This window comes from Apodemus sylvaticus, chromosome 15, assembly GCF_947179515.1.
Source record: "Apodemus sylvaticus chromosome 15, mApoSyl1.1, whole genome shotgun sequence".
Lineage (NCBI taxonomy): Eukaryota > Metazoa > Chordata > Mammalia > Rodentia > Muridae > Apodemus > Apodemus sylvaticus.
Genome location: NC_067486.1, coordinates 39,825,957 through 39,848,609, shown reverse-complemented (window position 1 = coordinate 39,848,609; position 22,653 = coordinate 39,825,957). Strand labels below are relative to the sequence as shown.

Sequence of the window (22,653 nt, the reverse complement as noted above, 5' to 3'; positions counted from 1 at the left end):
TTTCCCATTACACCTACTCTCCTTTTTATGAAAACAAGTAGCCAGCTAGCTAGTACTAACAACTGCTGTTTTCTACAGAAACAAATTATCCTGAAAAACTGTTACAAAATTTTATACCCCCAAGCCTACTGAGTCAGCAGACACTCTGGGCAGAGGCCCAGGAAACTAGAAGATGTGCACACATGCCAATGACATCACATTTACCAAACATCTGGGCTGATATCTTGAACACAGTAGGCACTACTTGGAAGCTACCTCTTGTTATATCTTATATTGTTAAATATTCTTATATAAACATGTATGTGTTTGTGGGTAGGGTGAGCAGGTTGGGTAGGAGGTATTTGTGTGGGTGCACAGATATATGCATATATGTAGAAGCCAGTGGTCAAACTCGGATGTGGCTCCTCAGGAGTTGTCACCTTGTGTCTTGAAGCAGGGAAACCTGGGCTCACCAATTAGTCTATGAGAGGACAAGCGATCTCCAGAAATCCTCCTGTCTATGTCTTTAGTATTACAAACACAGATTCCACTGTGATTCACTTTGGGAAAAGGGTATAGGGAATTTAGCTTCCCATGCTTGCTCAGGAAGTATGTACTTTATGACAACATATCTCCCCAACCCCCTAATACATAGTTAATCCTAGCTCCTTAGAAGATGTTCCCTAGTTTATTGTAACTCCTTGTAAGGAAGTGTTCAGTGAGTTCAATTATTCATAGGCTATAATGGCTTAACATGTTTAAGTTCAAATTTATTGTCTTCTATTCAAAAGAGATTTCTTTTCACAGATCTTCCATTCATATTAGTAGAAAGAGAATATATCTCCAAACCCCTGCGGGTTCATCCAGAAACAACCCTATTGCGAGATCTCACTGGACCATCTCACAAACCCTAGTATGTCTCTTCCATCAGGTGCTTCAGAATCTGAAGTTCTCCAAGTCAGAGTCATTTTCTGGAGTCAAGAAAACACCTCTGGTGCCAGTGAGATGGTTCAGTGGGTACCAGTGAGGGTGAGGAGTTTGTTCAGTTCCCAAGACTCACATAGTAGGAAACAAGAGAGTTAAGCAAGTTGTCTTCTGACCTATGCAAGTCTCTCTCTCTCTCTCTCTCTCTCTCTCTCTCTCTCTCTCTCTCTCTCTCTCTCTTTCTCTCTCTCTGTCTGTCTGTCTCTGTCTCTGTCTCTGTCTCTCTCTGTCTCTCTCTCTCTCTGTCTCTCTCTCTCTCTCTCTCTCACACACACACACACACACACATTAAATGTAGCAAGAAAAATAAATAAATTGCTTCCACTATTTTTTTTAAATTTGCATCAGTGTTCCTAGGAAATGGTGCCTTTAGCAACAACAACAACAAAAACAGTCACAGTGTCCTAGCAATGTGCCCACATTCACAAATTTCAAAGAGAGAAGACTTTGCTTCCTCCCACATCAGGAGCTTGCCAGGCTGCCTTTGACCTACAGAAGGAAAGGTGGGAATGGACTGTACCTGCTTCACCATTGGTTTTGCCCAAGGACCCACATCCCATGAGTCCCACAACCACAATGTGGGGCAGGCATTCTGCCTGCAGTCTTAGCCTGCCCCATTGCTCCCCGCTTCTTCTGGCTCTGATAGCCCTGTTTTCATCGTTTGCAGTTTTGTAATGTTTTTAGTTGTTTGCTGCTTTAATGCAGAGATGGAACAGTCTCTGGGTGTCATGTTCAAATGCTCATGCTAGGCTGCTTCCTGAGGTGCTGCCTTAGCTGATATGGGTGGCCTGTGAATATGAACCTTAATCACCTGGTATTTCTCATCTAACAAACATATTCTGAGAAATGTCTGTTTGTGTCTTAAATCCTTTTGGTTTGATATTTCAAGTAATCTAAAATTTGTTTTGTCTTATCTGTCCCTCCCTTATATAACAAAAAACAAATATTGGCAGATCTTTGACTTAATCTGAACTAAGAAAATGAGATTGTATGGTGTTTATTTCAGACTCCACTGTGTTAAACAAGATAGCTAATTATATATATATATATATATATATATATATATATATATATATATATCTTAAAGGCATATGTTACAGGCTAGCATTATAACAACTTGGCACAGACTAGAGTCATGTGAAAGGAGGAAACCTCAATTGAGAAAACTCCTCCATGATGTCCAGCTGTGGGGCATTTATTAATTAGTGATTGATGGGGGAGCCCAGCCTATTTAGGTTGATGCCATACATGGGATAGTGGTCCTGGGTTTTGTCTGCTGTCTCCTGAGAGGCTGTGCCAGAGCCTGACAAATACAGAGGCAGATGCTCACAGCCAACCTTTGGACTGAGCACTGGATCCCCAGTGGAGGAGCTAGAGAAAGGACTGAAGGAGATGAAGATGTTTGCAGCCCCATAGGAAGAACAACAATATCAACCAACCAGATCCCCCCAGAGCTCCCAGGGACTAAACCACCAACCAAAGAGCACACATGGAGGGACTCATGACTCCAGCTGCATATGTAGCAGACTGTAGCCTTCAGGTATCAGTGGGAGGAGAAGCCTTTGGTCTTGTGAAGGTTTGATGTGTAGGGGAATGCCAAAGTGGGGAGGTGAGAGTAGGTGGGGGAACACCCTCATAGAAGCAGAGGTGAGGGGATGGGGGTTCTGCGGGGGAGGGGCAGGGAAAGGGGATAACATACGAAATGTAAATAAAGAAAATATCCATTAAAATGCTTAAAAAAGGAAAGGGGGGAAGGAAGGAAGGAAGGAAGGAAGGAAGGAAGGAAGGAAGGAAGGAAGGAAGGAAGGAAGGAAGGAAGGAAGGAAGGAAGGAAGGAAGGAAGTCTGAGTAAGCTTGGAGAGCAAGCCAGTAAGCAGCATCCCTCCATGGCCTCTGCATCAGCTCTTTCCTCATTCCTGCCCTGTGTGAGTTCCTGTCCTGACCTCCTTCAGTGATGGGCTGTGGATATGGAAACCTACACCCAACAAATCCTTTCTTCCCCCAAGTTTCTTTGGTCATGGCATTTCATCACAGCAACTGTAAACCTAACGAAAACATGTGTCAATCTTTTTCTCTGAGGTGTAGCATTCGGGAAACTAGAATGAGGAAAGATGACCTTACTAAAGTCTGGCCCCTGAAACGTGAACAACTGCTGCACATTGAGGACCATGATTTCTCCACGAGGCCTGGATTTGGAGGTGAGTGTTATCATCAAAAATCCATGCTAAAGCCTATCACCCTCTCAGGATGGGGCTGGAAATTTGAAGCATTTAGAACCCAAACACAAGTAAGAGCCATCTGTGAAAATAAAATAAATACTTGTAAATGCCTGTATAATCATCTTCTGTTGATCAATAGCAACTGACATCACATCCATTGTATATTGACCCTCAAACTCCTTTTGTCTAATATTCATGCTCCTGCAAGTAGAATGTGTTCAATATTTATAATTCAGGTAAAATTGCAACCTAATAACTTGCTGTTTCTAGTATAAGCTGAATTGGGTGACATGATGATAATTCACAAAATCTCACTAATTATTCCCACAAGCTAGAATGCTGGGCTTTAGTGGACGAACAATCGTAATATCAAACGCCATGACTCCCTTGGCCAAGTTGATTTTCCTTCTTTTTAATGGTCTTAAAAATTAAAACTGATGTTTGAGATCCGGCACTGTGTTAAGCCCTCTAATGCACTATACCACTTACCTTGGTGGTTATTACAGACAGGCACCATCAGGACCCTTCACATTCCAGTGTAGAAACCCACGGGCAGACAGCAAGTGGTCGAAACAAGTTCCAATGGCAGCTGGGGATGGTGGAGCTGGGCGTGCGCCGGGAGCACTGCGGGCATAGCATTCTCCCCTTGGAGTTCTTTTACCAGCTTTCATCGCCGAGGTGGGGTGGGGCGGGGGCTTCTTTCCCAGGGATGCACAGGGAGTGCGATATCTTCCAGCTACGCCAAACTCTTTGAGTCTACCTGTTTGCTGTTGTTTGTTTGTTTGTTTGTGTTGGAAACAAAGTCTCAACCCCACAATTCTCAAACTGACAACTTTTCAAAAATCCTAAACTATACAAATAAGGCAAGGGCAGATGAAGAAAAACAAGACCTTCTGACAATAAAGCCGGTGCAGAGTTTGGACAAATAACTAGCGACTAGCCATTAGGGGGAACGTGGGGTCACTATGTGTTATGCTACAGCCGACGGAAGCACAGCAGGCACGCAGATGCCATGGGGAGCTAACGGGAAAAAGATTAAATTTATCAGGTAGCTGTTATGTGGGAGACTGCTTTTGTTTGCTCTGGTTTGTCTGTCTGTCTGTCTGTCTATTTCATGTGCCGGTGTGTTCTGTACTTGCATGTGTAATGGTGTATCAACATACATGTGGGCTCATGTGTGCCAGTGTAGGTTCACATGTGCCCACATGCATGTAGAATGTCCAGATCAACCTCAGTAATCTTCCTGGATCATGCTACACATTGCTCATAGAGGCAAGACCTCTTTGCTGAACATAGAGCTTATTGCTGTGTCTAGTTTGGCAAACCGTCTCCCTGGGGGTGTCCAGTGTCGCCTCCTTAGTTGTTCTGAAATGGTAGGCAGGCTGCCACACCCACCCAGCCCGTTTGGGAGCGCAGGGGGTCCAAACTTCAGCTCTTAGCTTTATGCTTTACCTGACTGTCAATCTCCTCAACCCCTGCTTTTCTTATGTAATTTCACAGGAACCATTGGCCTAAACTCTATTTCATAAGTGGCTCAAACTGTCTTCAGCATCAGAATAATGGAAAGGGCTCTGAGCAGTCTGGGTCCTGAGCCCCATCTGGGTCAGCTAGGTTTAGGTAGGCCTGAGAGTTCGCTGGTTGTCACAGTGGGCTGAGGCTGCTGACACTGGTAAATGATGCTTAGGCTGTGACTTTAAAGCAGTGGGTTCACTTACCATCATCTGATTTCCAGTCTGTGAGTCTGTTACTTGTTGTTTTCCGGAGTACTAATCACGATTATTGAATTCCAACTTATGATCAAAGAAGCCTTGAAATTACTCCGGTGTAACGATATTTTAATTTAGGACTGAGCTCTCAACAGTCACATATTCTCAGCACTGTGAGTCTCTGACTGACTGACAACCACTGCCAAAAGAAGGCTCTGTGCCCCAGGCTGAGAGCGGTACTAGTCTACAGGTATAAATGGATAAAGAAGGCAGTTTGACAATTTGTCTACAAATCAAGACAAAGGTAGTAAATTCCCTTCCTACAGTCTAACGACCTTCCCAGAGACTTTTATCATGTTTACAGTGCCAGTAAAGAATTTCCTCCTGTGAGCAGGCTGCATATCTAATCAGAGAACACATTGGCAGAAGCCCCGCAGGGGATCTGACGGAGCCAGTCAATGGATCGAGCCTGCGGAGATCAGAGAGGAGGCTTGAGTCTTAGTGTCTAGCTGAGGAGCTATTATTGACAATTTTTGCCTCCCTCGGGAGACAACATCATTTTTTTTTTCTTGAGGGTGTGGCTGTTGAAAGGTTGACTATGAGCACACTAGCCTGGCTAATTGTCTTTGTTTTTGTTTTTTTTTTTAAGAAAAATAAGGAAGAAGACATGGGGAGTGGGCAGAGCTCCTGTTGGGATTCCCATGAGGAAATGGGGCATCGGTGTGGATACCCTGTGATGTGTGTGGGTGTGGGTGTGTGTTTGCATGTGAGTATGTGTGCATGATGTGTGAAAGAATGTGTTTGCACCTGGCATATCTGTGTAAAATTACCAAAGAATAAATAAAATAGTTTTAAAAACAAAAAAGTATTCATTTCACTGTCCTTTTGAAACCCTCCCCTTTTCTTTTTCTACCTCACTATTCCTCTGACAATTCTCCCAAAATATTAAAAAACCCTTAACTAACATTTACTTTCAATAAGTTGATGCTCATCCCAGAAAAAGTCTTCCAACGTTTTAATAATATAGTCTACAACTTCGGTACAGGTGTGGTGGTTTCTGCGATTCTGTTGGTTTCTAAAAATAAAGTTGCGTGGAGTTGGATCCTTTGAAGACACTAGGGGGCGCCAGTCTCACATGAATTGTTAGAAAGTGGCCTCCCGTTTACTTTTGGAAGTGCCTGGTAATGCAGTCTTCTCTGTAGGAATTCAGGATTTTGTTTGCTTGGTTGGAGGTTATTGTGAAAGGTGCTGTTTACTGAGCCCCTTCTCAATTGTTCGTCATCTGTATACAGGAGAGCTGCTGGATTTTGTATCCTGTTGATAAATTTGCTAAAAGTGTGTATCAGCTGTAGATATTTTCTGGTGAAGACTTTAGGGAAAGGTATGTTGTTGATGTCTTCCTTTCCTATGCATATCCCCTTCACCTTCTTCAGGCGTCTTACCACTCTAGTTATGACTTCAGGCCTTAATTCCTGGAAGCTAGGTTCCTCAAATAAATTGTTCTCTGTTGTAAAAGAAGAGACCTTTTGGTTTGGGGTTTTTAACAGGATCTATTTTAGGGACATTACCAAGAAAGAGAGAAATGGCTGTAGGTGTTAGCGGACCTTAAGACAAACAAGTCACAGACACCTTATGACTCAATATGTTCAAGAATTAGCAGACATACCAGGGAGTTTATTCTGAATCTCAGGACCAATGCAGGCTTCTGAGTAAACTCCACATTATAACCCTATGTGAGCGGCTACTGATGGCGCAGAGTGCTAAACCAGCATCCTCCTTCCGAGGGAAAAATATTTGTGCCTTCATCCTCCACCCTGTGTGTCATCCTTGCCTCCAACGAAACATAAAACTGACCTGAAGTTTTCTCTTTGCCTGATGCGTTAGGAATACATTTTAAGGCTTTGGCGGGGGTGGGGGGGTGGGTGGGGGGGTGAGGGGGTTGTTTGGGGGTTGGGGGGTTGTTTGCTTTGTTTCTTTGTGCTTTGTTTGTGTTTTGTGATAATAGACTGGGCTAAATGGCTTGTTCAGTCATCCTAGAAGGAAAAATCCATGAATCCAGCCAGAGATACCAGTCCCCCAGCTCCAGGAAGCGGTCTTTAATTTGCTTTGTTTGAACAGAACGGTGCTGTCTGTGGTGACCCATTTCTCCGTTCTCAAATGGCTGCCTTCCTTTGGGAAATCAGGCTGTGGGATACAAAAGACAAGCTTGGATTTATGTCACGTCCTTGCTACTTGTCTACAGCACAAGCTCATGAACACACTTCTCTCCGCTCAAGCTAAATGTAACTTCAGCACTTCTCTTGCCTTAATGTGTTTTCCTAATTAGGTTCAACATTAAAACCAGCTGCTACCAGGGTGGGTTGTTTTTTTTTTTTTTAACTTTTATAAAGCATTAGAAGATTAATTGACTCATTATGCGGAAACAGGGGACTGTAAATTTAGGGAGCTTTTTGTTTAACTTGGGTTATAAATTGCAGCTCATTTTCCTTATTTATGTTTTCCCACCCACCATGTCCCCTATAACTAAGGGCTTTTTGTTTCATTCTCCCCGATGGATGATGATTCCTTTGTCTCTAGAAAGTCAATTCAGCACCTAGATTCTGGCTGCTGAGATGAGACAAAGCTAGCATTATCAAAGCCACTTACGGTCCCTGACTGTCACACAGGAAGCCTGGGAATCGGAAGGACTTCTTCCTACCCAAACTACCACCTGGCTTGGGATTTCCAACAAGCCTTCTTATTTTTCCACAAAAGTTCATACAAAGGCCAACTAGAGCTAAAAAAAAATCCATGTGTCCTGGTACCTATGGAGTGCCTGTGAGGATATTACTGTGCAATGGATTGTAAAGACACTGTAGAAATAGATAGATGATTCTACTTAACCCTAACTAATCTACCTGCATTAAAACCCATATATATATATATATACATATATATGATTATAAATGTATGTTAGTGACCATAATCAAGATAGTTAATATTTAACTAATGTTTCCTTGATTTTACCTATCCACTTTACCTATTAATAATATCGTTATAAACTCTTATAAAGGCATTGCCACTTATAATGTCAAGTCTATTGTTGGCCCAGCAGAGAGTAGCTGTTAGCTTGCTGAATATTTGAATGGAGTTGAGGGCAGGACTTGGTAGGCACTCCCTCATCGCTCTCCCAATAGCCCCACAAGGTGGGTGCCATATTTGTTCTGTTTACAGTTAGCAAACTGAAGTCTAAAGATTGAGGAGACACAGAAGTTTAGCTCCACTTTGGTTTTGTGAGGCTACCCATGTTGGCATTTGAACCCTGTGCTTTCAATTGCCACTTTCCTGATGAGAAAGTCTCACGTTGCAGTGAGGCAGTGACGTTTGGAGGTTTGGTAAGTAGGCAGGATTCCATACCTCTCTATCTTTTCTTTACATCCCTCTCACCTTCTACTCAGCCGTCAGGCGTCAGAGCACAGGTTCTTACACCCACGAGTTGGGCGCCCTTGACATGGAGTTCAAAGGAGACAGACGTTGTCTGTCCGGGTACACATTGTCTGTATACTCTGATGAGTTCATCTCCATATAACAGTATATTTCTAAATGGAAGAGGAAAGAAATAGAGAACAGGAAGTCATTTCAAATGAGCTAAGTCATCTTTTCTACACCATAAAACCAGCCTTGAGATTCCAGCTCATAGCCAACAGTAATGTGAATAGATCATTGAAAGTTAGCTTTATAAGAGTGTCCCCAGGATTTCAGAAATAGTCACCAACAACTCTGTATCTTCAGGGACTGTTTTGAAGCCTACGATCATTGCCTAAAAAGACACCAATTTCTTTATATGGAATGACACGGCACTTACATATGCCCTATATTATTTCTTTCAATTGTCTCTATATTACTTCTAGTGCTTAGTACAATGTAAATACTGTGTCTGTTGTTGGTTAATAAAGCTTGTTCATAAAAGAATTATGAGAGAGAATGGAGCACATGTTCAGTCCACAGACAGTTTTGAATGACTGAACTGAATCTATGAAACTCATAGACTCAAGGGGCCAAATGTCCTTACAAGTTCCTCAATCTGAGCTCTTCTCTGGTTTCATCAGAAAATTAATAATAGGAAATTACTGAAGTGTGTGTGTGTGTGTGTGTGTGAGTAAATTACTAACCTACAAGTTTGACAATGTAGAATTAAGAATAGTGTGCTGGGTTTTCAAAAACAGACTTGAGTTTTTGCTTAACTGAGCAAGTAGAGTTAATTTATTAAGGTCCAATTAAGTCTATTAAGCCTTACAGACTGCACTGCTAGGGACCTGCAATGGGACTCTGAGTATCTCTCTGCAGATTTTATAGTGGAGAAAACAGACGTTGGAGAGACTTCTTACCCCATGATATGTAGTAGAGATGCACCTGCATTCTAATCCTCATCTGTGTGGTCCTGTGTTCACACTTTATCCAGGACATCCTGCTGCCCCTTCCAGACCTTTCAAAGTCTCATTCTCTCATGATATTAGAATTAACGGGAAGGTTTATTCACCATGAAGTGCCAAGGAGAGCTATGGATGATATGCTTTCGTGAATTTTTATTTTGATTATTAATTCAAGATAAAGGGCAAAAGCAAAACCACCAACACTAAGCCCGATGGAGGAATAATATTAAGCTATTCCCACGTTCATGCATAGTCAAAGTCTGCAGTAAACAATGCTATTTATAGAATTAGTGTCATATAAGTTAATTGATCCAATATGCTAGAAAGATGGAAGTTAGGACTCAAGTAAGACATTAATAAAGGGTTAGACAGGAGGATGTTTGAGTGACAGGCCAAGTACCAGGCAAGCTGAGTGTCTTCTAAGCAAGAAATGCAAATGATCAAAGGGGGATGTGGTGCTGATAAAGGTAGCATCAAGAATTAATGCGGTCCCAGGTGAAGTGTCAAAGGGGTTAGCTTGGTCTATACTGTACTGTGCACCCAGAAGGCTGCTGCGTTGTGTGCTTCTGTGCGTCACATAGGACACATTCAGTCGTTCTTTAGCCAAGTATGGATGTTTCTCTTGATGGACTCGTCTAAGTCCCAGCAGCTTGATTAAACAGCTGGGACTCAGCTGTGCAGGATTAATCTTTATTTGTCAGTAGTTGAAAGTTCTTTTTAACTCTACCACACAATGTGACTTAAATGAGAATGACTTACTATCCTAAGAGAATATATGCGTGATTCTGTATAAACATATGGATAGTGCCAACATTAGATGCAGATCAAATTTCACACCTAAAAGTAAATGATAAAGTTATTCAAAGCAATCTCTCTATACGTGCGCAGAGAAAGGCAGAGAGACAGAGACAGAGGACAGAGACACAGACAGAGACACAGACAGACAGACAGACAGACATACAGACAGACATACAGACAGACGGGGTTCTGAAATCCATTTTAGTGGAACTGTAGAATGGTACAATGGCTGTCTGGCCTGGGCGATCTTGCTTCTCACTCACACTTTCTAGGCCCAGGAAGCCCATTTCCAGAGCCACAGCTGCCAGTGAGTCTGCAGTCAGCTCGCTGTCTGAAAGTGTTTCAGTTTCGATTTGAGCGTATTTCATCAGACAAGTTTCTAAGATTGTTTGCTTCTTCCCCAGTGCCCTCTGTGCTTGCTGATCTACAAGAGGACCTGTCTAGGTCTGCCTCCTTGGAATAGCATACAAGAATCTATCTCTAGGCTGCCAACCACTGTATGAAAGTAAAAGGCTGACCTAGGGGGCAGGGGAGAGATGGGTGTGATATTCCAAACCCAAGGACTCTATAGAACTCAGTGAACTGCCAACATACAAACTGCACACTCTGACACACTCTTACAAGTGCTTCCAAAACCCCGTTCCTGCCTAAATCCCTACTAGCCAAAAAGTGAAATGGGAAACCTGGAAACTCCACGTGTATAACATTGTATAGGAAATTCTCTGAGACTTGCCAAGATAGTAAGCCGTGATGACTAGAGTGCTAGTTATTACCACCTGAGCCTTAGTTATTATGTTTGTGGCATATGTACATAAGTGTGATAAATGATTCAGTAGAAAATAGGTGAAGTGGTGAATAAACATGTCTACACTGGGAAAAATAGATCACCTTCAATTGTTGAGCAATGGTTTTTCTCAGTTTGGAAGATGTCCAAAAGGATCACACCGCCTCTCTCAGTAAATTATTCATTTTTCTTTCGGAAGGTTCACCAGTGCCTGTGGGTATAGACGTCCAGGTTGAAAGCATTGACAGCATTTCAGAGGTCAACATGGTGAGTGTTCCCATGGGGTATTGATCTGTTTCTGGAAGGAATAAAAGAATAGAGCCGAAATCATTTGCTCCTGAGTAAGCGCCTTCGGTATGTTTTTAACCTTTCCTTCAATTTGTGCCCACTCTTCTCCTGTTCACCTCTTCCACCCTCTGGTTACACTCTTATGTTTCTCCTCCCATTTCTATCTCAGTTTCTCATTTATGGCTTCCTGTAAAACATCATGGTAAGTTTGTTCTCTGGCACAGTCTTACACACTTGAAAACTAGAGTGTAAAGAAAACAACCACACAGTTTGCATACCATGCACTCTCACCCTTGAGGCCTTGCTCACAAAATGATGGACATGTGCACAGAATGATAGACTTCTGGACCGAGCTTTATAGATTATTTCCATGTGTTTTGGTTAATACTATTTCTACTTGTCTGCAAATAACTAATATCGGGAGGCAGGACATTTTAAAAACACGATGAGATTTAATTCAGAAACTGTGTGAGTTGTAAAAATACCAGATAGCTTAATATTTTATTTTCCAATATAATACCTATATTTTCATTGAACATTTTTGTTTTAAAATTATTTAGTCACATATGAAAATAGATACATAATAATTTTACATACACATGCATATTAAAAAGCAAAAGAAAAACTAATTGTAAATTAGTAAAATGTACATTGAAAATTTCGTGAGAACACACATTTAAAAGCTTCAAAACAAGAGAAAAATGAAGTATCAGGATTAGTATATGTGGAATGTCTATTAAATAATAAAGTAAATATTTTCCAGTAAAAGTGAATTTTAAAAGGAAAATATTTGAAAATGGCCATCTATTATCAGACTTTCTTCTACCCTTTCACGGGTTTCTACCCCATGTTATTTACTTTATCGTACCCTTTCCCCCTTCTTTACTCTGGTTTTATCATTTTTAGCCATTTTCATGATTTAATGGCACCAACTGTACCTTTTCCGTCTCATTCTCTCTTTTCAATATATAAGGACTTTCTTTGTAACTTTCAGAATAGATTTTCCGTTAAGTGATTTTCAGCATTAGGGAGGTTTTACTGCAACAGCAGTTAATGCTGTACCCAGCTTCTATGAAAAAGCACTCACTTTGTTTTCAGATGGATTTCTCTCACCCCCTCATTTTATATTAATTTATTTATATGGCCTGTGTTTTGACGAGCCCTTTTCCACTATGTTTGCCTGACAAATACAGTGCCTTTCTAAAACTCATTTTCACTCTTTGTTTCCTCGCTTTTACCTAATGCCTGGCAGCATCTCTAGAGAGCAGAAGCCCCGAGATAAGTCCCAAGTAACTGTGTGTGTTTGCGATGAGTCCTGGGAGTTGGGGTCAGAAGGGAACTGCAACCCTTCTCTTCTGGCCCATGTGTGAAATATTAATAGTGTGCGTGGAAAATGTCGAGCGTAGCCTTACCCCTCGGCCAGGATTTTCAGCCTGAAAACTTCTCCCCTACAGAGAAGGCCCCTACAAATTTAGCTAAATCTGTCCCCTTGGTCCAACTCTACACCACAAACTCCACCTCCTCCTCGTTGCTCTGTCCTCCTCACTCAGCTGTAGGCTACAACCCGCTGCTCTCTTCAAGTCTTACAACAAGCAAGCTGAGGGTCCTAGGTGCAAAGGCAGAGCCCAGATAAGCCGATCCTCAGATTCTGCCTCTCCCTCTTTGTCTTTCCATTGTCTTTCCTCTGAAACACCAGTCAGGTTTGTCCCTGGAGCCAGGCTAGATGAGGTGCCACCCTCCCCGCGCCCCCTCCCCGCATCCCATCTCGCCATCTCTTCTGCCCTCCTTACACGGATTTCCTTCGTTTCGATTATGTGTGTATGTAAATAACGAAAATTCTTCACAGATACCCAGCACCAAGTTAAGGCAGCTCTTGGGTACACTTTGTATCTTAATGCCCCCTGTACTAATTTAATTTTGAGTGGCCTCCAGATCAGACGAAGAAGCTTACGATTCCAAGTACATGCCCGCTAGGCCGGTCCACCCGGTAACCTACACAATTCCCTGTGAAGTAGTGTTGTGCTGATGAAGGGATAGTTCAGTGTACTGGCCCTCATTCGAAGGCCAAACATAGCCAACCTCGCAATTCATAGCAATAACCCGGTGTAGACTTAGGAAAAAACAACATAGCTGGGCAAATAATCGGTAACTTATTTGGGAATGATTGATACTTATCTTTTGTTTGTACAAATGAACCCCAGAGTCCTGTTAGACGCGCAAGCTCAAGAAAAGTTGGATTTGGGTTGAGAAAGATGAGCCAACAATTATGAAATGTGATACATATTTAAGGAAAGTGAGACGCATTATTTATATCCAGACTCAGTGGCACCGATGAAGACAGAAATTTCTTTTCAGCCAACCAAATTATTAACTGTAACATTGAATGCCATATAAAATTCAAATTCTTTTATGTTTGTCTGATTGGTTTTTGTTACTGTAATGTTAGTACGGTTTCTATCCTCCGACTTTATAGTCTTACAGCTGGTTTGCAGGATACCAGTTCAGCCCCTTGAAGCATTCAGATGCTAACACAGGTTCTCACCTGTCATCACCATAGTCTTTGGGCTAGTGATGAAGATGCTAGCTGAGATCCCAGAGCCACAGTGAGTCGGGAGCACTGGCGACTTGCTTCTAGGGAGTGTGCAACTCAACACTTCAAAAGTGATTCTGTCACAACGTAGACATTCAGAACTGCCATTTTACAGCATCCTTTCTATCTTTCAAGCATCAAGTGGTTGCCATCCAGTCTTCAACCTCCAACCACTTGCCTTCCACTAATAAATACTGTATTAATTTTCATGTAGAAATATAATGTATTCAATTTGGAAGATCTATTCTTTAAAAAATAATTACAAACTGATGAACATAAAAAAATATAGAGGTAAATACTTACATAGATTTTGTTTTTTAAATACAGTGGCACATACTGTAGTACTATACTATAGAACTCAGAAGACCAAGGCAAGAGAGCCTGAACTGAAATCTAGATGGTGTTGCAATAATAGGACCATGTTTTAATTTTGTTGTTATTGTTGTTGGTTTGAGACAGGGTTTCTCTGTGTAGCCCTGGCTGTCCTGGAACTCACTCTGTAAAACAGGCTGGTCTTGAATTCAGAAATCCACCTGCCTCTGCCTCCCAAGTGCTGGGATTAAAGGCGTGCGCCACCACTGCCCGGCTTAGGAACATGTTTAAAAAGAAGTAGGGAATTGAAGATGAAGAAAGGAAGGGGTGAGAAGAGAGAGGGGGAGGGAAGAATGGAAAGGGAAGAAGACAGAAACAGGAATAGAGAAGGAGTGTGTAATGAGAGACAGCTTCATCCTATCTGAAATCACAATACAAACAACACTACACAGCCATGAAGAGCATGGCCGTTCATGAGCTCCTCATTCTGAAGTTATGATCTGAGCATGGTCCCTCCTGGTTCTCATTGGTCCCTCTCTCTGTGCCTAGGACTTTACGATGACGTTTTATCTCAGACACTATTGGAAGGATGAGAGGCTCTCCTTTCCTAGCACTACAAACAAAAGTATGACCTTTGATCGCAGATTGATTCAAAAGATTTGGGTGCCTGATATCTTCTTTGTCCATTCTAAAAGATCCTTCATCCACGACACCACTGTGGAGAATATCATGCTTCGAGTGCATCCGGATGGAAATGTTCTCTTCAGTCTCAGGTAGGAGGGCTCCCTCTGACCTTTGACCTCCTTGGACCACAGCCATCCAACCAAACCTGTTGGGTCTCACATCAGCCTAATTGCTTCAACCTCCAACTACTTCCTTTCCAGTAATAAATACTGTCCTGTTGTGAGAATCATGATGCTGAAGACGGCAACACAAGCTGCATATGTAATTTCACCCACTTGTTACCAACCTTTAAGGAACTGCTTCCTGTTCTGTACTCTGGCCATTACTGTTTGGACGAATAAGAGTTAAGCTGAATTCTGGAAATTCATAAATGTATGATACACAATTGTATAAGTATGTGAACCTATTTCTACCAACCAAGTCCTTCCTATGCCTGAACTCCAACGAGTAGATTAGAATCTTGCATTCGCTAAATAATTTTCCCAATTAGATCCTTCACTCGTCGTATGAAGGCATACTCAAAAGACACACGTTGGCATAAATTTTCTCACTTGCTTTTTTGTGTTAGTTAAAACATGTATTCTAGCACGATGCTGTAATGGCTTCTCGTCTTTAATGAGCCATGTTTTATTTTATCCGAGTGAGTTCTGTGCATATGGAGTGGCTTAAAATAGAAATTCGTTTAAAAAGGATTACATATCTCCAAGCAATTCAGCTTTTTGTAATGCCCTAGAAATCTGAGAGAGCATCTATAGTAGATTAAAAAAATGAGGTCTTTATCTTTGCAAACTGTGGGAGTTGGTCTATATGGGAGGAGGGAAAGGATCTTTGCAAATGCGATTAAGTTAAAGATCTTTTTTATATTTTGCTTGTCTTGTTTTGGTTTTTAGAGACAGAGTTTCTTTGGGTAGCCTTGGCTGCCCTGAACCTTTCTGCATAGACAAGACTGGCCTCAAACTCAGAGATCTGCCTGCCTCTGCCTTCTGAGTACTGGTATTACAGGCATGTGCCATCACACCCAGCCCTTAATTAATGATCTTATCATGGGAAAAATGGTCCTGATGATCTGTCTGGCGTTAAATGTGGCATAAGAATCTTTATAATGGAAAAGGAGAGGAAATCTGAGTTACACAGAAAAAGAGTTGGCAGTGAGATCTCAAGCCAAGGAGTGGTGGTGCCAATCAGTGTGAGTAGGTCTCCCCTGAGAGGTCTTTAAGGTGGGACCCCGGAAAGTGATGCTCATTGGACCTCTAGTCTACAGAACTAAAAAGAAATGCATCTATGCTGTTATGAGCTTTTAGTCTTGTAGTCACTTGTTATCTCAGCAACAAGACACTGTCTTTACTCATTAGAAACATCATTCACAGAGCTAGCATCAGACACTTATAAAAAGCTATAAATGCATTAACGAACACAACTATTTTATATAGGACTCTTAAATACTAGTGTCAAAGGTCACTAAGAACTGAAGATGGAATCTTATTAAAGAATCACCTGTTTTAAAGTTGTGTTGGCGAAAGGATGACAAGGAATGGAATAACCCCGTGGATCCTGCTTACCTTGCACATCCTAACGGCTGTTTCGCTGTTGTCAGACAGACTGTGGTGTAGTAACTTTTAATCTCCTGGGCTATCCTCTCTGATGAAAGCATTCCTCCCTATCTGGTATCCACGAGCTATACCAGAATGCCTATGCTCGTGGTGGTTAAGGTGGGTTCCTTGGGCCATGGAATCACCCTTACCTCTGAAAAGATGGAAACTAAGTCAGTCATCTGAATGGTCAACTCTCAGTTGACATTTTCCTCACCAAGACTAGTGTGAGCTTCCCTGGCCCCCAGTGCTCTGTGTGTAATATCATATATATTGACAGAACACACACACACACACACACACACACACACACATATATATATATATAACATAACATATATACATGACAGAACAATGTCACACTTTCCAGAAAGGGCAACTGCAAGCTTGCTGTGATCTCTCCTGGACTCAGCCTTTTCTGGTTATTGTTTTAATCCTCATTTGTAGTAAAGAGCAGCGTACCTCACTCAGGTGATAGCCATGAACATAATGGCTTTGCTGAGTCTCACTCTTTCTGGGGTTGCTTAACCCTGGAGTTAGTCTTGGAGATGCCCAAATCTTGAGAGGACTAAGAATTGTTGCGAGTGCAGCTCTTCAATCCCACAAAAGAACCAGTCCAAGCACAGAACCAGGTCACCTGCTCCCAGGCTGGGTTCTGAGGCCTCCCAACCAAAATCTTCATCCATCATTTCCTCAAATATACCATAACACAGGTAGAATAAAAGACCTCAGAGGATACTTTCTTGTAGCATAGCTGACCAAACATGTACTTTTGCACACAATCCCATCAGCACACATCCTTTCTTGATGCTTTGGCTATTGAAAATAAAATGCAGGTCACAGAAGATAAAATGCTTCTATTCTTCTGACTGACTTGAGGCACCCTGGGTAGGAGCATCTGTTGCCTTTGTTTCTGGAGAATTGCTGAGGGCCTTTTAGGAACCTCTGATCTGCCATTGTGGCTACCACAGGTCTCACTTTGAGGCAAGATCATAGCACAGCAGCTTCTGCCTGGAGCCAGGAAAGTCTAGAATATAAAATTATGAGAACAAAAACAACTTATCAATATGCAAGCCTTTGCCTTAATAGTTCCTGAATTATGTATTATGCACATGGATCTATCGCTAAGCATGCTGCAGGCTTTTGCCTCAGTACTGGAAAGAAATTTCCCACGCGCTTTGTGAAAGAAGCTTTTACCTATAAATTTGTATTTATCAACCCTTCAACTCTTTTTACCGGGGACTACTAAGTTTTGCATCTTCTAGAACACTGAACAACTTAAATCCACTTAAAAGCAACTGACTTTGCTTTGAAATTAAAAGAAAAAAATCATGAGAGCCAGAAGATGCAGAGGGAGTTAAGTAGGAGACAGTGAGATATGCAGTAAGTGTAAGAATTTACTCATCAATCTGGAAGCAATCCCTACCCCTCTGGGATTCTTGTTATTTGAACAGAACACAGCCAGGCCTGTTTCTCATTATCCTTGAAAGGCACACCAAGCAAGAAAACAATGAGAGGCTTCATTGCTGCACACTAGTTGGGCCATATGGGTGAATGATCGAAGTTCTCTTTCTTATTCCACTTACAGGATAACAGTTTCAGCCATGTGCTTCATGGACTTCAGCAGGTTTCCTCTGGACACTCAGAACTGTTCCCTAGAGCTGGAGAGCTGTAAGTCTTTCTGCCTGGGGAAACAAGCCCACATCATCATTAAAACACACTCACGGGGAGATAAGCACACGCTTAGCAATCATTTAAACACATTATTATATTTCCCAAAGATAAGGCTCTGCTTTTCAGTGTTACGCACACACACTCTCTCTCTTCCTAATGATGATAACAGGTTGTTTTTGAATGAGAAGATTCAAGGGGAAATGCTTTGGTAATTAAACACTCTGTGATTTTCACAATAGCAACGAAAAGGCAGTGGGTGCATTTTCCCAACATTGGCACTGATTTTCCACATTTGGAAAGTCTGGGAATCCCATAGCTAGACAAGCTCTAATCCTCTTTTAAATGTTCATGGGCTCCCCAGAGGAACCGAGCCTGGAGCGCAGACTCCCTAGTCAAAGTCCTATTAAGGAGTCTGTGATCCAGCTCCCTGTCAATTACTGTTACCCAATGTTTGCTTTTGAAAAGACATCTTAAAAGTTGACTGCAGATTTTCTATCATGTGGCTGAAGCTCTGAGCTTCGGTGGGAGCCTCCTACACATCTGTGCTTTTCTAGGTCTATTACAAAGTGTTAGGAAAAGAAAATTCTTTACCAACTAAGCCTCATTTTAGAATTTCATCCAAGAGAGATACAGCAAAAGAAACTTTAAGGCAGAGAATAAGCCCATGTGAGGGTAGTACTGTGGCTTTGCCCTGAGACCTGGTTTAATCTTATAGGAGAATGCACACAGATAGGGCACGTGGGAAAATTACAAACATCACAGAGGGAGAAATACCACCATCTTGCCAGTTTTCAGGCTCCCGAGTTTGGAGGTGAAGATGGGGCTGGCATTTTGTTTTATATGGGTTTTTGTATATCTTTTTGAGGTATGGGTTTGTTCGGTGGCTTGGGAAATATCTTTCAATAGATATGGATAGTATTGAACCAGGAACTGGGGATTCAGAACAGTATAAAACATGGCTACAGACATCACGTAACTTCTACCACCGGAACTGTCTGTGTTATTTTAGATGCCTACAATGAAGAGGACCTAATGCTGTACTGGAAACACGGTAACAAGTCCCTAAACACGGAAGAGCACATTTCCCTCTCTCAGTTCTTCATTGAAGAGTTCAGTGCTTCCAGTGGACTGGCTTTCTATAGCAGCACAGGTACAGCACTATGGGCAGACAGTGTTGGCAACTATTGAGCACCTACTGTTTGTGATGTAAACCTCTTTCTCTCCCCATTGTTCAAACCCTTCCAACATGACGCCTTAATTGTACTCTTGACTACTCCACTCTATGGGTAGTCGAACACACAGAGTATTCTTTGCAATAAGGAAATCCCAAAACCTTTCAGTGTTTTTCCATCCCATTTAGAAGCAAAGTTAAGTTTCTGAACATGATCTACATCCTGCGTGCCGCTCCAACCTCACTCCAACCTGTGGTCCTCCATCTCATTACCCTCTACTTCCTGCTTTCCTGTTCTCAGACACTATCATCTTATTTCTTCTGTCTGGCTTTGCCCTGCCCCCTGTCCATCCTATGATCAACCGCCTGCCTTAGTCAGAACTTTGTAAAACATCTCCCCAATTGGTGATATCCTTATGAGCCTTTCTAAACTAAGCCTCCCTCCTCACTATTTCCTATTTCCCTTTGTCTTCACAGCACATACTGCTAGCTGAAATAGATGCTTCATTGTATACTATCTAAGTCTTGCTGTGGAAAAAGGCAGGAAATTCTATCTGCCTTGTTAACCATCTCTTCCCAGATCCTAGAATGTGGCTGGTGTATGGTATATGCTCAACAAAAATCAACTCACACAACTGATTTAACAAGATGCACTGTTGCTCTAAGGAGAAAATCCATTTAGAATTAGAAACACAGTATATACTCTTCATTGTGATTGATTTAGTTCTGTTTTGATAGCATTTATCCCAGGTGATTTAAAAACTTATCTGGCTGTTCACTAAAGCTCTTTCTCACCTCCCCCAAAACACCCCACCCTTCAGTTTTCACCATCTTGTTAGTTACTAGTACTACTCGGTGTCATTTTAGGCAGATAAAACATCATTTGTGGTGTAAAGGAACTGTGTTCAGGCTACAAAATGTGGCTGCAGCTGGCACTCAAACTCAGGGCTGCCCTGGCTGGAATCCCATGTGCTTGTCCATGGCACTTGAGGACCAAAGCCGGAGTTATCTATCTAGAAGCCAGCGTCTTAAGAGTAAAACCAACATTTAAATCTCAAGAAGTTAATTGCATCCCTGGGACCAATGGGTCTCCAGCCATTTAGATCTGGGAGCAATGTCGGTTCATCTTGTTCACTTGCATTCTTTAACATTCAACAAATGATGCTATTAATTTTAATCATGTCCATTGCATTTTGTGATATGCCAATAGCACACATTTGTGTTCCCTGATCACTGATATATCCCGGGCACATAGAAGATTCTCAGGATCAAATTGTTGAATAAATGAAGGTGTGGTGTATAATTCAAAAAGAATTTCAGAAGCCTGCAGCGTCCATGGGACCAAGAACACCTCATGCAGACAAGCTGTTGTAATGCAGTTCTCTTCTTCTCTTGCTCATGTCTTTAAATGATGTCAGGAATTTCATGTTCTTAGTCCTCAGTTCAATTAAGCCAATATTTAAGTAAATAAATGTGTACGATGAACAGTGATACATATGAGTTTTAATTTTTATTATTTCTATGATAAAGTAACTTCATGATAAATTATGACTATAATCTGTCTTTTTAATGTTATTATAATTGGATACATAGGAAACATGAAAATCAAAGGGTAGTATTTCTATACAGATATATAATATATCTATACATTTATATCTATTATATCTATTGTACTTCTTAGAATTTTGAAGCATAAGTATCCATGAATATATTCAGTAGAAATTCAACTATTCCTTTAAATGCAGAGGATATGTGCTCCAATTTCCAACTCTACCTCTAAATCATTCCATTTAGTCCACTATCTGTGCTTGTCACCCAGGCAGGATCAACACTAGGTAATTTTTATCCTCTTCTCTTCACGTTGTAAAGCCTGTCAAAAATCAGACAAAACATCACTGAAAAGTCTGTTCACAAAGATGCTTTTCTATATTTTTTAAATGAAATATGAAGCCTTAACATTCCATTATGTTTATACTTTTAAGAAGTAGAACATTAGCTCCTATGAAAAATGAACAAAGATAGACATATATAGCCTTATATAGCATGATGCAAGTTTTTTTAATTAAAAAAACACACATTTGTGTTATTTTATAATAGAAGTCTCTTTAATCAAAACTCATATTTGTTATTGAAGAAATTATTTATACACATATAGGTATGTTTGTATATGCCTGTGCATTCTAAATTAAGAAGTATCTAGAGATTGGGGAGAGTTTCAATTTTATTTCAATATGTTCTAGTTCTAAGTTTGTTTTAAAATGCACATTTTTAATGAGAAGGAGTAAATGTGTTCTAATTGCAGACGTACAAGATCAAGGCACTCTGAAAGCTATGTTCCTATATCAAATTAATAGTTGTATCCAGATTTAACAAGTTCCTAAGTTCCAGAAAGATGACTTTAGAGACCGAATTCAGTTCATGAGTAGATAACAGGTCTGCCTCACATTATCCATACATGTTTAATGTAGTGTCCTTCATTTAAAAATATTGGCTTCATCAAAAATGATTGTAAATATTTTTCCTTGTTCCTATCATCACAGGTACCAACTATAACCACCATCCTCAAATTGCTATACAAGATAAATAGATAGATAGATAGATAGATAGATAGATAGATAGATAGATAGTAGATAGATAGATAAAACCAAGCATATGGATCTCATTGTAAAACCTGGAAATTGGAGGTGCAGAAACTTAATTCCCATTTGTAGCGGATTCTTGTATTTTCATAAAAATCCTTTCACTATTATCATCGACTCTACACAAACCCATGGCCACCCAGTAACATCAACAAGAGGGACAGGGTTTGTCTGCCCTTCATCCATTTCAGTCTTCTTCTAAATCGTATCCTGTGGGTTCACAAAGGCAAGACTCCTACCTTTGCAGAAGATGTCAAGGAATTATTTGTTCAAACTCTAGTCTACCACTTACCACCAGCACAGTCTTGAAATTGCTTAATTCAATTTCCTCACCTTCCAGCGGGTATCACAACAGTCTTTGCCTTATGCCATTTTGCAAATGAGTTAATACATTTAAATGACTTAGAATAGTGTCTGCCGTGTGGGAAGTGCTTAAGCAATATTAGTCAGGAAATGCTATCATCGTCATCTTCATCAGCATCTTCCCTGTGATGCTTTTAATACCATCCAAGCCCTTAGTGTCAGAACAAGATCAAATGTGATGATTTGTAAGTATATTAGATGGCACGGGATATACGTATATCTTGGAATGGCACCCCAATTACTACCAGCCCTTTTCTCAGACTTTAGATCTTCTTTTTTTTAATTGGTGGAGGCAATGGGAGACACGCCTCCCCCCCCCCCCGCCCCCAGATACTCATGCCAAAAATTTAATTCACATTGCAAAAGGATGATGACACATAAAGGTCTGATGGGTTTATGGCTCACATTATGAGCTTCCTAGAAAGAGCAATCCAGCCGGCCAAGCAGGTCTGAAAGGAGCT

General features: G+C 41.1%; 1 protein-coding gene across 1 annotated transcript in view; it reads left to right on the top strand.

The window, feature by feature from the left end:
- The window catches only part of Gabrr3 (gamma-aminobutyric acid type A receptor subunit rho3), a 57,467-nt gene that overhangs the window by 6,105 nt on the left and 28,709 nt on the right, over positions 1–22,653 (top strand). Inside the window, exons 2-6 of the mRNA XM_052159177.1 lie at positions 3,049–3,161; positions 11,082–11,149; positions 14,622–14,845; positions 17,934–18,016; positions 19,029–19,169. Of these exons, the coding sequence (XP_052015137.1) occupies positions 3,049–3,161; positions 11,082–11,149; positions 14,622–14,845; positions 17,934–18,016; positions 19,029–19,169 (629 nt within the window). The remainder of the gene's footprint in view (positions 1–3,048; positions 3,162–11,081; positions 11,150–14,621; positions 14,846–17,933; positions 18,017–19,028; positions 19,170–22,653) is intronic.